At 39.7% G+C, this 14,798-nt stretch overlaps 1 protein-coding gene across 2 annotated transcripts in view; it reads right to left on the minus strand.

Moving 5' to 3' along the window:
- The window catches only part of LOC105475120 (IQ motif containing GTPase activating protein 2), a 310,678-nt gene that overhangs the window by 238,146 nt on the left and 57,734 nt on the right, over positions 1-14,798 (minus strand). For both annotated transcript variants that reach the window (XM_011730127.3, XM_024790772.2), the window contains exon 2: positions 10,425-10,524. In XM_011730127.3, coding sequence (XP_011728429.1) covers positions 10,425-10,524 — 100 coding nt within the window. The remainder of the gene's footprint in view (positions 1-10,424; positions 10,525-14,798) is intronic.

Consider the following 14,798-nt stretch of genomic DNA (forward strand, 5'->3'; position numbering starts at 1 on the left):
GATCTCTGCCTCGCTGGCACAGGGCTTCTGAAGCAAGCTCCTTGGAAAGCAGCCCCAAGCAGGCCCCGCCCCCAACCAGGTGCCAGACTTGCAAGAGGGTCCCTGCTCTCAGCCCACTGTACCCTCTGCCCCACCAGCTGTTGCATGGAACAACCAAGCACTTCATCTTTCTCCCTGTGGAAAGCAGAGGTGAGGTCAGAGCCAGGGAGAGAACAAGGGAGGGAAGGGGGGAATGGAGAGTTACAGTGGAAACATGAAAACTATTTATGTTTTGAAAATGCAATTAAGAATTCTTAAAAATTTCATTACTATTTTGTGTGTAGAGCAACAAAGAAAAATATTTCCCTGGAAATTCCAAGTTCTTATTAGCATTGCTTATCCATGGGTATGCCCTAGGAATAAGGATAGTGAGGTCCAAGCATGCAGAGGAAATCCATTGCATTCTCTAAAGTATTCCCCGGTCAGAAGATTCTTTTTTTTTTTTTTAAACTAATCATGAATATTCAGTGTTAAGCAACTCATGGCTTTCACTTGCTTAAACATTTGAAGCACTTCTTTGAAATCTGATTTTCTAACTCACCACTAGGTAAGGCCAGAGCTTGAGACTCGATTTAATCAACAAGGTGTTCTTTTGGTATCTGAGTTGTAAACACTAACACAAAAAGAATCACACCCATGTTTTGTTTTCTTTCCAGGGCACATATAAAACTGTCCCAGACTCACCAATGCAGCCAATGGCTTGGCTCACATAAAGAGACTTTTGAAGGTAATAGTTCTAAACAAGCCTATCACCAAGGGGAGGGTTTTTTTTTTTCTTTCTTTGCTTTTTTCTTTTTCTTTTTGGTTAGTTTATTTCCAGAGGTGGGGCAGAAAAAGGAAGCACAGCAAAAGATTTCTGTGCATTTTCTTTCCTTAAAAAAGGAATATAATACTACAGGAACTTTCCTTGGGAGACACAATAGCAGCCCCATTCATAACTATTTGCTCAAGCTGCAATTTGCAAACTCCATCTCCATTCCTTGCCAAGATTCCCTCTCCTGTTTTCTGACCTTTACAATAGCTCCGATTGGATTAAGTTCCTCAACCTAGAGTTTATCCAAAAAGAATTCTCCATCTTACATTTTTGCATAGTTGTCCTAAACACTAAAAGACTGAATTTCATAAAACAGATTCATTTTCATTATTTGAATAAATTTTAGGCAGATTAATATAAAATCTACTCAGCAGTCCTAATTCTTTTGGAAAAGTTACTCCTTTAATTTAATTTAAATAGTGGGATTTCTGGCATCAGAGAGGACCTTTCAAAGCCCATATTAGTAGCAGACCTGTCTGCACAGTCTCATTTCAGCAAAAGCCCCACAGCAAAAAAGCTATAAAGTTAGCTTTGAGGGCCTACTTGAAAAGGAAACCTAAAAAGTCCATTTAGCATTATTTTAAATGACAGAGAAATGAAAAGGCTTAGTTTAAAACAGCTCACAATTCAAAAAAATCAAGGCAGTTGCCAGGCGCGGTGGCAAGCACCTGTAGCCTCAGCTACTTGGGAGGCTGAAGCTGGAGGATTGTTTGAGCCCAGGAGTTTGAATCCAGCCTGGCAACACAGCAAGACCCTTAAAATTAAAGACAAAAAAACAAGCCAACAAAAAACAATCAAGGCAGCAATAAGCTTAGAACCATAAGCATTCAGATCAGGAAGGATTCAATTTCTGATTGAGTTTTTAATAGTAACAAAAATAATTTTATCCTCAAATTCCCTTTCTGGGGTCAATTTCAAAAGCCTATGAAGACACTCTGCAAGGCAGTTTCTAAGGTGGTTCCCAGTCATCCCCATCCCTCTGAATTCATCCCCTGTGGAAAACTCTTCCCCATGAGCATGGTCTTGACTTAGTAACTCGATTCTAATGAATAGGATGCAGCAAAAATGATGGATGTCACTGCTGAGAATAGGTTGCAAAAAGATTGCAGCTTCCATCTTCTTCTGTCAATTGCCTACTCTGATGGAAGCCAGTTGCCATGTGTAAGTTTCCATGTGTAAGAGGTTCCAAGTGGTGAGCAACTGAGGGAAGACTCTGGCCAACAGCAGCAAGGAACTGAGATCTCTCCAGTCCAAAAACCTGTCAGAAACTGAATCCTGCCAGTGTCACTGGGTGGCTTGGAAGTGGGTGTGCCCCACATGAACCGTGAGATGACTGCAGCTTTGTGAGAGACCCAAAACCAGAGGACCCAGTTAGGCAATGACAGATTTCTGACCCTCAAAAATTCCAAGATAAATGTTTATTGTTTTAAGCTGTTAAGTTTTAGAATAACTTGTTATGCAGTCATAGGTAACTAATACACATACAAGACATCCTTTGCCTCCCAACAGAATTGATTCGCTCTCCACATCTGAATCCTTCAGTCTGTAGGGTGAAGTAATTTCGGTAAAGAGCCAAATTACTTCTTTTTGGTCCTAAAAATAAGACTGTTTAATATTTCATTCATCATCATCAATATTAGTTTTTTGAGGCCAGGAGTGGTGGCTCACACCTGTAATCCCAGCATTTTGGGAGGCCGATGCGTGCGGACCACTTGAGGCCAAGAGTTCGAGAGCAGCCTGGCCAACATGGCGAGACCCCATCTCTACAAAAATATAAAAATTAGCTGGGCATGGTGGCATACTCCTGTAATCCCAGCTACTTGGGAGGCTGAGGAAGGAGAAATAATCGTTTGAACCTAGGAGGTGGAGGTTACGGTGAGCCGAGATCTTGCCACTGCACTGCATTCCAGCCTGAGCAACAGAGTGACACTCAGACTCAAAAAAACAAACAAAAAAAATTCATTTTTTGAGTCCTCTTTCTTCATTCATTCATTAAGCAATACTCTATATGCCTTTCTGGATATTTTCTAGTTCACTGTGGTATCATGGCTTATTAAGTTGTCTGGAATTCCCAACTTCATAACCTACTGGGTCACAAACCTGTCAGGAAGTACTTGCATTCATCTAACTGCAATATAGGATTTTCCAGTGAAACAAAGATTACCTCTAGGCTGGCAGTCCAGCTGTCTACCATGAGTCTGATTCATATCCTCCTTGTTACCTCTAGCATCCAAAATGTACAGAAAACAGCATAATCAAACCTCATTAGTAGCAAATGATACTGATCCAACACTGGGCGTTACGTTATTCATTCAAACATGCAATAGATATGATGTCAAAAGGCCTTCTAATTGGTGAGTTTGACCTGGATGTGGAAGTCAGAAAAGGATTCCCTCAAAAAGTGAGCTGCAATATGAAGAGGAAGTAAGTCTGACTAGATAAAGAGGAATATGAAAAGGGAACAGCACATGGCAAGGTCCTGTGCAGGAGGGAACAGGGAGGTAAAATAGATCAATGTGGTTGAAGCACAGAGCAGTGTGGCGCAATGTAAAACTAAAGAGGCTGAACAGGACTATGCAGAGCCTATGAGGCCCTGTAAAGGAGTATGCTCAGAGTTTTGAAAAGATTTATCTGACTAAGACAGAAAATGGACTGAAGGAGGCCAGAGACACATGAAGAAACCAGTTAAAGGCTACTACCGTAGTCTCACAAGAGATGCTGGAATCCTTCGGTGGGCTAGCAGTGGTGGGATAGAATGGTGAACATACGAGAGCAGTTTAGGAGGATGATGGCTGGATATGGATATGATACACATACACAGAGAGATTAACAGAGCAAACATAATTGAAGGAAAAAATAACTTTAACCTCTTGAGTTAAAAGTTCAACCAAATGGCGAGCTTTTCTGAGAGCAGCATTATTCGTTGTCTGAACTCCATCTCCCAAAACAACCCTCCTTGTTTACACACAGAGGATGCTCAATAAATATCTGTAAAACACACACAGTATTTAGACACCTTGTGTATCTTAGGGGTACCTTCTGTATGCAATGTATCTGCTAATACCAACTGATCTTATTTAACAGCTTCCTAAGGACCTCTCCAAGCCAGTGTAAGGAACTTCAATAAATAGCTTTATTAAGATACAACTTATATACCAGACAATTCTCCCCTTTAAAGTGTACAACCCAGTGGTTCTTAGTATACTTAGAGTTGTGGAACCATCACCACAATCAATTTTAGAATATTTTTATCAGCCCAAAATGATATCCCATACCCAGCAGCAGTTACCTAGCATTTCTCTTCTTCCCCTACGCCCTGGCAATCACGAATCTACTTTGTCTCTATGGATTTGTCTATTCTGGACATTTCATATAATAGGTGGCCTTTTGTGTCTAGCTTCTTTCACTCAACATGTTTTTAAGGTTCATCATGTTGTAGTATGTATCAGTACGTCATTCTTTTTTATAGCTGAAAAATATGTCATTGTATGGATACATCACCATTTATCAGTGTGTAGACATTTGAATTGTTTCTGCTTTTTGTCATTATAAATAATGATTATTTGAACATTTGAGTACAAATTTTTGTATGGGCATAGATTTTCAATTTTCATATGTATATACCTGGGAGAATTGCTGGGTCATATGGTAATTCTATGTTTAATTTTTTAAAGAGTTGCCAGACTATTTTCTAAAGTAGCTGCACCATTTTACAATATGTCCAGCAATGTATGAGTTTCAATTTCTCTATGATTTGTTATCGTTCATCTTTGATTATAGCCACCCTGATGGGTATGAAGTAACATCTCATCTTGGTTTTGATTTATATTTCCCTAATGATTAACGATGTTGATTACCTTGTCATATGCTTATTGATCACTTGTGTATCTTCTTTGGAGAAATGTCTATTCAGAACTTTTGTCCGTTTTAAAATTAGGTTATTGACTCTTTATGTAGAATTTAAGAGTGCCTTTTTTTTTTTTTTTTGAGACAGTCTTGCTCTGTCACCGAGGCTAGAGTAGAGTGCAGTGTGATCTCAGCTCACTGCAACCTCCATCTTCCAGGCTCAAGCAATTCTCCCACCTCAACCTCCAGAGTAGCTGGGACTACAGGCATGTGCCACCACATCCAGCTTATTTTTCTATTTTTTTTGTAGAGATGGGGTTTCACCATGTTGTCCAGGCTGGGCTCAAGTGATCTGCTGGACTTCGCCTTTCAAAGTGCTGGGATTACAGGTGTGAGCCACCTCACCCGATTAAGAACCCTTTATATATTCTGAATACATATAACCTTTAACAGATACATGATTGTCTTTCCACTTTATTGATGGTATCTCTTGAATCAAAAAAGGTTTCAGTTTTTATGATGTCTACTTTATCTGTTTTTCTTTTATTGTTTGTGCTTTGGTGTCACAGCTCAGAAACCAATGCCTAACATCCAAGGTTACAAAGATTTACTCCTGTTTTCTTCTACAGAGATTTACAGTTGCGGCTCTCACATTTAGGTTAATAATCCATTTTAAGAAAATGTTTGTATATGGTGTAAGGCAGAGGTCCAAATTCATTTTTTGTATGTAGACATTCAGTAGTCTCAGAATCCTTTGTTGAAAAGGGTATCTTCTCCCACTCCCAGTGAATTGCCTTTATTTTGCTGATGAAAATCAGTTTACCAGAAGTGTTAGGGTTTATTTCTAGACTCTCAAATCTACTCTATTGATCTATATGTATATCCTTATGCCAGTACCACACTATCTTAATTACTGTGGCTTTGTAAGTACGTTTTGAAATTGAAAAATGAGTCCTCCAATTTTGCATTTCTTTTTCAAGATGCTTTTGACTATTCCACATTCCTTGCATTTCCATATAAACCTTATTTTTGTTCTTGTTTTTGAGACAAGGTCTTGCTCTGTCACCCAGGCTGGAGTGCAGGGGTGTGATCATAACTCACTGCATCCTCAGCCTCCTGAGTGATCTTTATGCCTCAGCCTCCAGAGTAGCTAGGTCTACTGGTGCATGCCACCCATCTAGTTAATTAATTTTTTTTTTTTTTTTTTTGCAGAGACAGGGTTTCGCTACATTACCTAGGCTGGTCTCAAACTCCTGGCCTCAAGCAATCCTCCCATCTCAGCCTCCCAAAGTGCTGGAAGATAAGCATGAGCCACCAGGCCTGGCCACCATATAAATTTTAGAATCAGCTTTTCAATTTCTCCATTAAAACAAAGAAACTGATTCAAACAAAGAAACTGGGATTTTTCTAGAAACTGCATTGAATCTGTAACAATTTGGGACCGTTGTTTTCTTAATGCTATTTTCCAATCCATGAACATGAGATGTCTTTCCTTCTATTTAAGAGTTTTAAAATTTTCGATGTGTTGTACTTTTCAGTGTTCAAGTCTTGTACTTCTTTTGTTAATTTTATTCCTAAGAATTTTATTGTTTTTAATGCTATCATATATTGAATTGCTTTCTTAATTTCATTTTCAGATTGCTTATTGCTAGTGTCAAGAAATGAAACTTTTACACATTCCCCTAGTATCCTACAACCATGATGGACTCATTCTGGTGGGGTTTCTTTAGTGTTTTCTTCTGTTCTGTTTTTTAGTAGATTCCTGTGGATTTTCTATAAACCAGATAACATCCCTTAGAAATAGTTTCACATCTTCCTTTCTAATCTGGATGCATTTTGTTTATTTTTATTGCCTAACTGCCTGGCTAAAATCTCCAGTACAATGTTGAACAGAAGTGGTAAGAGAAAACATCCTTATTCCTGTATTTCACCATTGAGCATGGTGTTACTTGTAGGTTTTTCATAGATGTCCTTTATCAGGTTGAAATTCTCTTCTATTCCTAGTTTGTTGAACGTTTTAAGTCAAGAAAGGGGGCTGGATTTTATCAAATGCGTCTCCTGCATATATTGAGATGACAATGTGGCTTCTGTCCTTTCTTCCATTAATATGGTATATGATATTGATTTTCAGGTCTTAAATCAAGCTTGCTTCCTAGGATAAATCTCACTTGATGGCATTAAACATATTTTAGATGTTGCTGGATTTGATTTGCTAGTATTTCGTTAAGGATTTTTGCATTTGTATTCATAAGAGATATTGGTCTTTAGTTTTCTTGAGATGACTATCTGGTTTTGGTATTATGGTAATGCAGGCCTCAGAAGAATGAATTGGAAAATGTTTTCTCTTTTCGTATTTTTTGGAAGAGTTTGCAAGGACTGCTATTAATTCTTCTTTAAACATTTGGCAGAATTCTACTGTGAAGTTATCTGGGTTTGTGGGAAGTTTTCTGATTTCTAAGTCAGACTCTTCACTTATTATAAGTCTCATTCTGTTTTTTTATGTTAGTTCTTTTCAGATTTTTAAATCTCCTATTGAGTCACTTTTAGTAGTTTGTCTTTCTACGAATTTGTCAGTTTCTTCTAAGTTTTCATTGACATGTAATTGTTCACAGTATTCCTGTATAATCCTTTGTATTTCTGTAATGTTGGTAGTGATGCCCCCTCTGAATAAAGAACTTTTAAATGGCCTGATTTATTATAGAATTTTGAAATTAATAAAACCAAAATTGAAGATATACTGGAATATTGTAATTCTCAATTTGTAAAAATCCTAAGTTACAGGATATACAAACTAGATACCTTCCAATTCTCACCTCCAGAAAGAAAAACAGGTGCAAAGACAGAACCAATACATTTTTAATCAAAATGCAATAAAGTCATTTCAACTGAAATCAGAAACAAGAAACACTTCCTAGATGAATATATATAGTACAAGCATACAATTTAGTAGAAACTCAATATTCTAAGCCAACTCCACTCATGTGAACACACATATGTGCATTATAATAAACCCAATATTACAAATTCCAAAGGTACTAATACTTTAAAAGAATCATGCAATAAATTCTCTCAAATAATCTTTTCAAGCAAGACGAATTCACCCTTTCCTATATTTCTTGTGTTCAAGACCATGAGTTTTCTGTACACTATGCTTTCTTAAATCAGCACAACTATATGTCTAGTAGTAGCCACAAATTTTTATATAATCAATGACAAAAAATCAGCTTCTTTCAAAGTATTTGTGTCTTGGCCAGGCGCAGTGGCTCAAGCCTGTCATTCCAGCACTGCGGGAGGCCAAGGTGGGCAGATCACTTGAGGTCAGGAGTTCAAGACCAGCCTGGCCAACATGGTGAAACCCCACCTCTACTAAAAATACAAAAATTAGCCAGGTGTTGTGGTGGGCACCTGTAATCCCAGCTACTTGGGAGGCTGAGGAAGGAGAATAACTTGAACCCAGGAGGCGAAGGTTGCAGTGAGCTGAGATCCCGCCACTGCACTCTAGCCTGGGCGACAGAGTGAGACTCCATCTCAGAAAAAAAAAAAAAAGAAAAAACTATTGGTGTCTTAATAATTCACAAATATATACTACATCTAATATGCTCTTATCAAATAAATTTATTAAAAGCCATCTTAGAGGAAAAATTGTACATTTTGATAATTATTTTCATGAAACTATTCCAAGGAAAGTTTTCCTCAAAGAATCTGAAATAATTCTTATGCTGACTTTCTGAACAAAATTCAACTACAGAATTTCAAAAATACTAGAGAAGGTGACAAGCTTTCAAGCTACATTTATACCATTTCAATATACTGAGGAGAAAACTTTGCTTATGTTATCACCAGAAACCTGACTGGCACTATAGGGTACAGAATACTTACACCTTCTTTAAATGATTTTTTAAAAATCCTTGAATCCATGAATAAGTAGGGCAATAAGTAACATCATCTTTATTGTCTCATTTACAGAGGGACAAATTGAACTTCCCACAGGTTAAATGGTCTGTGGAAAGTCAAACTGCTTGTGTAAGTGGTGGAGCTGGGACCAGGAAGTTAGGTAAACCAACTCCCAATCACGTATCATTTTCCTCTACATGACACCCCTTCCCACTTGTTAAAAACAGGAAGCAAAAACAGAACATAGAGTGAGTAACAATAGAAAAGTAAGTTTTTCTACCATCTCCTTGAACTTATTCACTGAAAGTATATACTTTTTTTTCTTTTCTTTCTCTCTCTGTCTCTTTTTTTTTTTTTTTTTTTAAGGCAGCATCTCACTCTGCCACCCAGGCTGGAATGCAGCAGCCCGATCTCAGCTCACTTCAACCTCCACCTCCTAGGCTCAAGCGATCCTCCCACCTTAGCCTCAGGAGTGGTTGAGACCACTTCTTCTCAATGCCTATGAATTAATCTCTTTATCTAACTTTTTTGCAACAACTTGACTAAAAGCATGTTTTTAACGATCTTAGACTGATAGTGAATCGCTAGCATCCTGCAACCTAACTGTAGACTTCACAGACATGTTAAACAATCTTTAAAACTTGGTTTTTAGAGCCTAAAGAAAGTTATGTGACACTATTAAAATATTAAACAACTCTGAGAAACCCCTTGAAAGCAATTTGGATGTCAAATTAGGGCATGTGTCACCAAATGTTCTGCAAAATACTGATCAAAAACCTCATCATTCTAGTTCTGTAGATAGCCATTTATCAGTGATCAGAGATAATTAACACCAGAGACCATTTAACCAAGTATTTATTTCTATATAGCTAAGAGGGCTGGAACATATCTTTGTCCAGGGAACAATACTGTTGCTCCATCAAGGCATAAAGCATTCAATCAAACCCTAACTCATGGCATATGAACTCTGTAGTATTCACCCCACAAAGGACAAAGTTCTCTGATTCCTCTCATGCGGAAAGTATTTGCACTTAGGACTCTTTATCTTCACTTTCTCCTTGGAGAACGCAACATTTATTTAATCTAAAAAGTCTAAAAGAGTCAATGTGATTTTAGAGACAACATACCCTAAGTGGCCACACACCCATGGTTTAAAGAGGAGATTGCTGTCATAAACCTACTTAGGGACTGATGGACTTCAGTCTGATATGCCACTGTCCTGCTGGGCATTTATCATCATTGGGCTGGGAGTGGGGAAAAGACCCAAGGAAGCTCTGGGGAAAAACGAAGTTGATTTAAGTCATTGTTGCTCCTCTACATTCAAGCCAGTGAGATGAAGAATTTGAAACCATTTATGGTTGGCCCAGTGATTTCCCGGGAGGCTCTGAGGAAGCGAAAGGAATAGTGCTTAAACTTTAAGCCAAAGTGCTTCAGCTTTGGCTGTGGCATCAACTTTTTCTCAACCCTGCCCAACCATTTGCAAGAAACAGATGCTTCTTCTCCCATTATCCTGCTGCCAACAAGACTGCAAATGAGTTATTAGAACTATGTAGCATATGCATAGGAGTGTGATGTACACCCAACTGTGACTCAGGGTTAGAGCAGAGTGTGGAGGGGTCACCCCTAGCCCACTGGTCTCCTGGCACGGGAGGTTTGGCCAAATCTAAATCACTGAGTGCAGGCAAGACTCTCTCCCTGGCCATCTCTAACTATGACAGCTCTTTAGAATTGCTGGCCCATTTCAGAACCCTCTGGTCATAAAATCCCATGCCCTTATCACAAAGCTTATCTCCAAGAGATGGTGCACAAATAGACTAAGTCTGGATCTTACCTTTTGGCTTCCTCTAAGTGGCACAGATATTCATAAGCAATGTTCTGCCGCCTCCTCTCATCCATCTCCTCTGCAGAGAGCCTTTCATCGTCCACAATAGCTAGAAATAGAGGATAACAACATGTGATTTACAAAGGCAGTCTTCATTGAACACCAGAGACAATCAACCAGAAAAAACTCATATGCAGCTGAACATTCAGAGACAGGAGTATTGAAACATCAGGCAAAGAGAGAGATTTGCCTTGGGATTTTACAATATTATTTCTTTTCCTTTCTTATTTTTGTTTTTTTGAGACAGGAACTGGCACTGTCACCCAGGCTGGATTGCAGTGGTGCCATCATGACTTACTGCAACTTCAGCCTCCTGGGCTCAAGCAATCTTCTCACCTCAGCCTCCTGAGTAGCTGGGACTACAGGCACATGCCACCATACTTGGCTAGTTTTTTGTATTTTTACAGTATTATTTCTAACAAGTGAATCAAGGCCAGGTGCGGTGGCTCACGCCTGTAATCCCAGCACTTGGGGAGGCTGAGGCGGGTGGATCATGAGGTCAGGAGATTGAGACCATCCTGGCTAACACAGTGAAACCCCGTCTCTACTAAAAATACAAAAAACTAGCCAGGTGTGGTGGCGGGTGCCTGTAGTCTCAGCTACTTGAGAGGCTGAGGCAGGAGAATCAGGAGAATTGCTTGAACCTGGGAGGTGAAGGTTGCAGTGAGCCAAGATTGCGCCACTGTACTCCAGCCTGGGCAATACAGTTAGACTCAGTCTCAGGAAAAAAAAAAAAAAAAAAAAAAAAGAAGTGTGCAAAGGGGCAGAAGTTTCCATGAATGTCCTCATCCTTGTTCCCATCCCCCTTCCTACCACTCCCAATTTTCCATTGTGGCTCCATTCCTTGAACATGGAGACCTCACCCCACAGCACTGATACCAACGTGTTTCAACAAAGATTGACATCTGTCAAAAACATTTTCTTTTTCTTTAATAAACTCAGTCCAATCTAAACTTTAAAAATGATCCCTCACATTTCTGAAAAGTACCGAAGCTCTCAATCTTCTTCTGCACCTCCACTGAGAGAGTCCAGGTCTTAATGTCTCTCCCATAAACTCTCAGAACAGGTCTAGTCACTCAACCACTACCCGTCTTCCACTCATTCTCCCCATGGCCAACAGAAGCGTCTTCCTTATTACTCCCCCTCTCAAAACTTTTGATGGCTCCCCCATTTCCTACAGAACAAGGTGCTAGAACACTTTGCATCTCCCCCTATCCAGGAAGCCCACACGTTAGCCACCACTCCCAGGCAGCTCCGTGTTCCAGGACCACACCACTCCCTCCAACACTGAGTGCTTCTGCTCTACCCTTCTCTCTGCCTGGAAAGCCATTCTCCCACCTTCTGCAGGTGGTGGCTTTCACATCATCTCAGGCAAAATTCCATGGACCTCTGAATCTAAATCCATTGGCTCTCTTTGGCACTTTAATTCACATTTTTATTACATCACTCATCAGAAAAGCCCCCCACTATACATCAGTCTGTCTGTCTCTCCAAACTAGGGGATCCTTAGAGGAAGGTTTTGATCATCTTCATGTCTCCTTCTAATTTGTCAGGGCTCCTTGCACACAGATAGCACTCTACGTGTACAGAAAAACTACCTTCCAGGGAATCCTCACTAAGTGAGCTCATCATTACTGCATAATGAATAGACTTTAAAAATTATAATTTTTAGGCCAGGCACAGTGGCTCACGCCTATAATCCCAGTATTGTGGGAGGTCGAGGCAGGTAGATCACCTGAGTCAGGAGTTTGAGACCAGCCTGCGCAACATGGTAAAACCCCATCTCTACTAAAAATACAAAAATTAACCAGGCGTGGTGGTGCGCACCCTGTAATCCCAGTTACTCAGAAGGCTCAGGTAGGAGAACCGCTTCAGCCCAGGAGGCGGAAGTTGCAGTGAGCTGAGATAGCACCACTGCACTCGTCTAGGTGACAGTATGAGACTCCGTCTCAAAAAAAATTTATAATTTTCTTTTCCTGTGTTTTCTTAAATGATACCTGCCACACTCACATACCATCACCTAATCCTCCATCTCTACTGTTCTGAACAGTTAATCCCCAAGATACCTCATGATTCCCAGTTTCTCTTTTTAATGTCAGCTTAAAGACTTTCCCATTTCTGACAGGATGTTTTCATTTTATAGTACACCAGAAACACTAAGGCTTGGATCCAAAATAAAATTCCTAGTGGGAGCCCCTGTGCTCGTCATACCATCCCCAACTTGGAATAATAGGCACTGGGGTCACATTAAAAAGGCGGTGCTCTCCCCATCTTTCTTACGCTGCTGCACCCTTCCAGCCTCAACCAACCCCCGAGCAGGAGACAGAAGCCCCAGCAGAACCCGGTCCCTCAGCCTCTGTCCACAACTGCCTCCACAAACCATGCAAGATTGCAAAAGCCCAGGACAGTTCATAAGGGACATTTTACTTAATGTGTGAATTAAAATACACACCCACAAAGCTTTAAATTGCAATTGCAACATACTGACCCCATCTAGTAGGATCCTACCTATCTTCCAGGCTTGACCCAGTGGGCCCTTTTCTTCCCAAAGTCTTCCTGATTGTCTCAGCTCAAAATGCCCTCCTATCCCACTTTAGTTAACAGTAAACTCCTAGAAGACATATTTGTGTCCTCATGGTGCCCAGCATACCTCCCAGCACAGGCTGCATGCTCTGTAAAAATATATGATGAACAAATAAAATATCTTATCAGGAAAGGCTCCAAAAGGCTCCAAAAGGGCTCCAAAATATCTCTGTGGGGTAATTTTATTTGATTATTTACACTCAATAAGAGTATGATCATTAATGGAGCAAAGATAGCACCATTCTGTGGACTTTACTCAACTAATGTTCAATTCTTAGGTTCTATGTGCCACATGTGAGTCAAAGCACCAGACACAGGGTAATAAGTATAAAAAATGTATACCCTCATTGGGACTTCCTTATACATATCCATTCCTTGCCTTCTGACCTTCTGCCAGGCCCACTGACTTTCTAACTACACACACTTCGGCCTCACCTTCCTTGAGTGGGAGAGAATACCTTTCATAATCTACTGTCAAACTGTAAGTCTAAGAAGGTTAGGAGCTTGGGAAAATCTTAACAGCAAAAGCAGCTCCTTCTGGGCCACAGAGACTGCCTGCAAATATTTCTGCATTACTCAATATTTACTAAGTAGTGGACTTCTGATAAGAATGACTGGCATGGATAATAACACTGTCATTTAAAGATCCATCATGGAGCTAATAAGATAATTCACTTAAGACGTGGCTTTACTGCCTATAAAGGATGTTTCTATATGTTACTGTGTGGTTCTGTGGTTCTCATGATTACCCTGCAAGATAGGCATTATCTCTTTCCTATAAATGAGGAAACCAAAGTCAAGCAAGGGAAAGAGATTGCCCATGGTTATTTGCTGGGTCAATGGTAGAGCCAGGAACTAAGGTCTGTCAACATTGCAGCTCTTATTCTTTGCCCAGTACCTCCTGCTGCTAAATCTAAGTGAGCCCAGGAAGGGACTTGTCACTGCCAAGCCCAAGAAACAGGTCATTTAAGTGGCTTCAAAATTCTTTCCATTTTAAAGTAACTTGATTAACTGCAACCTCCACAGTTCATCTTTACTTGCTGCCTGAATCACAAAAAACATGAGGACATTGTGAAGAACACAGATTTCTGATGTATTAGTAACTCACAAAATACCACTTATAGCATCAGATGACAGTTCAAAGCAATTGCATTCTATGGAAATTATACAATAAGGCTTATTCACAGATTCAAGGAGCAGAATGAAAGCAAGTTGTTAGAGAGTATTTTGAAATAGAAGTATAGAGATGAAAGGGTCCTTTAGGAGTCCATTTCCCAAAGAATACATACAAAATCCAATGTAAAAATAGCCCAAAATCTACCTCATTCAATAGGGAGTTGACATGGTCACTGTTTAATTTCCCCCATTCTTTACCTGCTACCTTCACACAGAGACACCAAGGCCAGCATACACTTTGTATTAAATAAAATTCATTCATTTGTTCAACAAATATTTGAGTGGCTGCTTGGTGCCAGTTTGTTATGGAGATGGAACACAAAGTGATGAATATGACTCAAAAGGTCTCTTAAAGTTTTTATTAAACAATTGAAAGTTTGGCAAAATTACAAAATGCTCAGATTTGAGGGATCTATTGAAGGGAGGGTTGGCAAGAGTCCCCAAAACCAGGGCTCAGAATCTGTTCTATAATAGAATATTATTTAGGGTATTTCTCTTTAAGGAAAAGCAGAAAACCAGGAATTATCAATTCATAGAAATATGCCCGGCTGGGGTAGCTCCCAG

This window comes from Macaca nemestrina, chromosome 6 (genome assembly GCF_043159975.1).
Source record: "Macaca nemestrina isolate mMacNem1 chromosome 6, mMacNem.hap1, whole genome shotgun sequence".
NCBI lineage: Eukaryota > Metazoa > Chordata > Mammalia > Primates > Cercopithecidae > Macaca > Macaca nemestrina.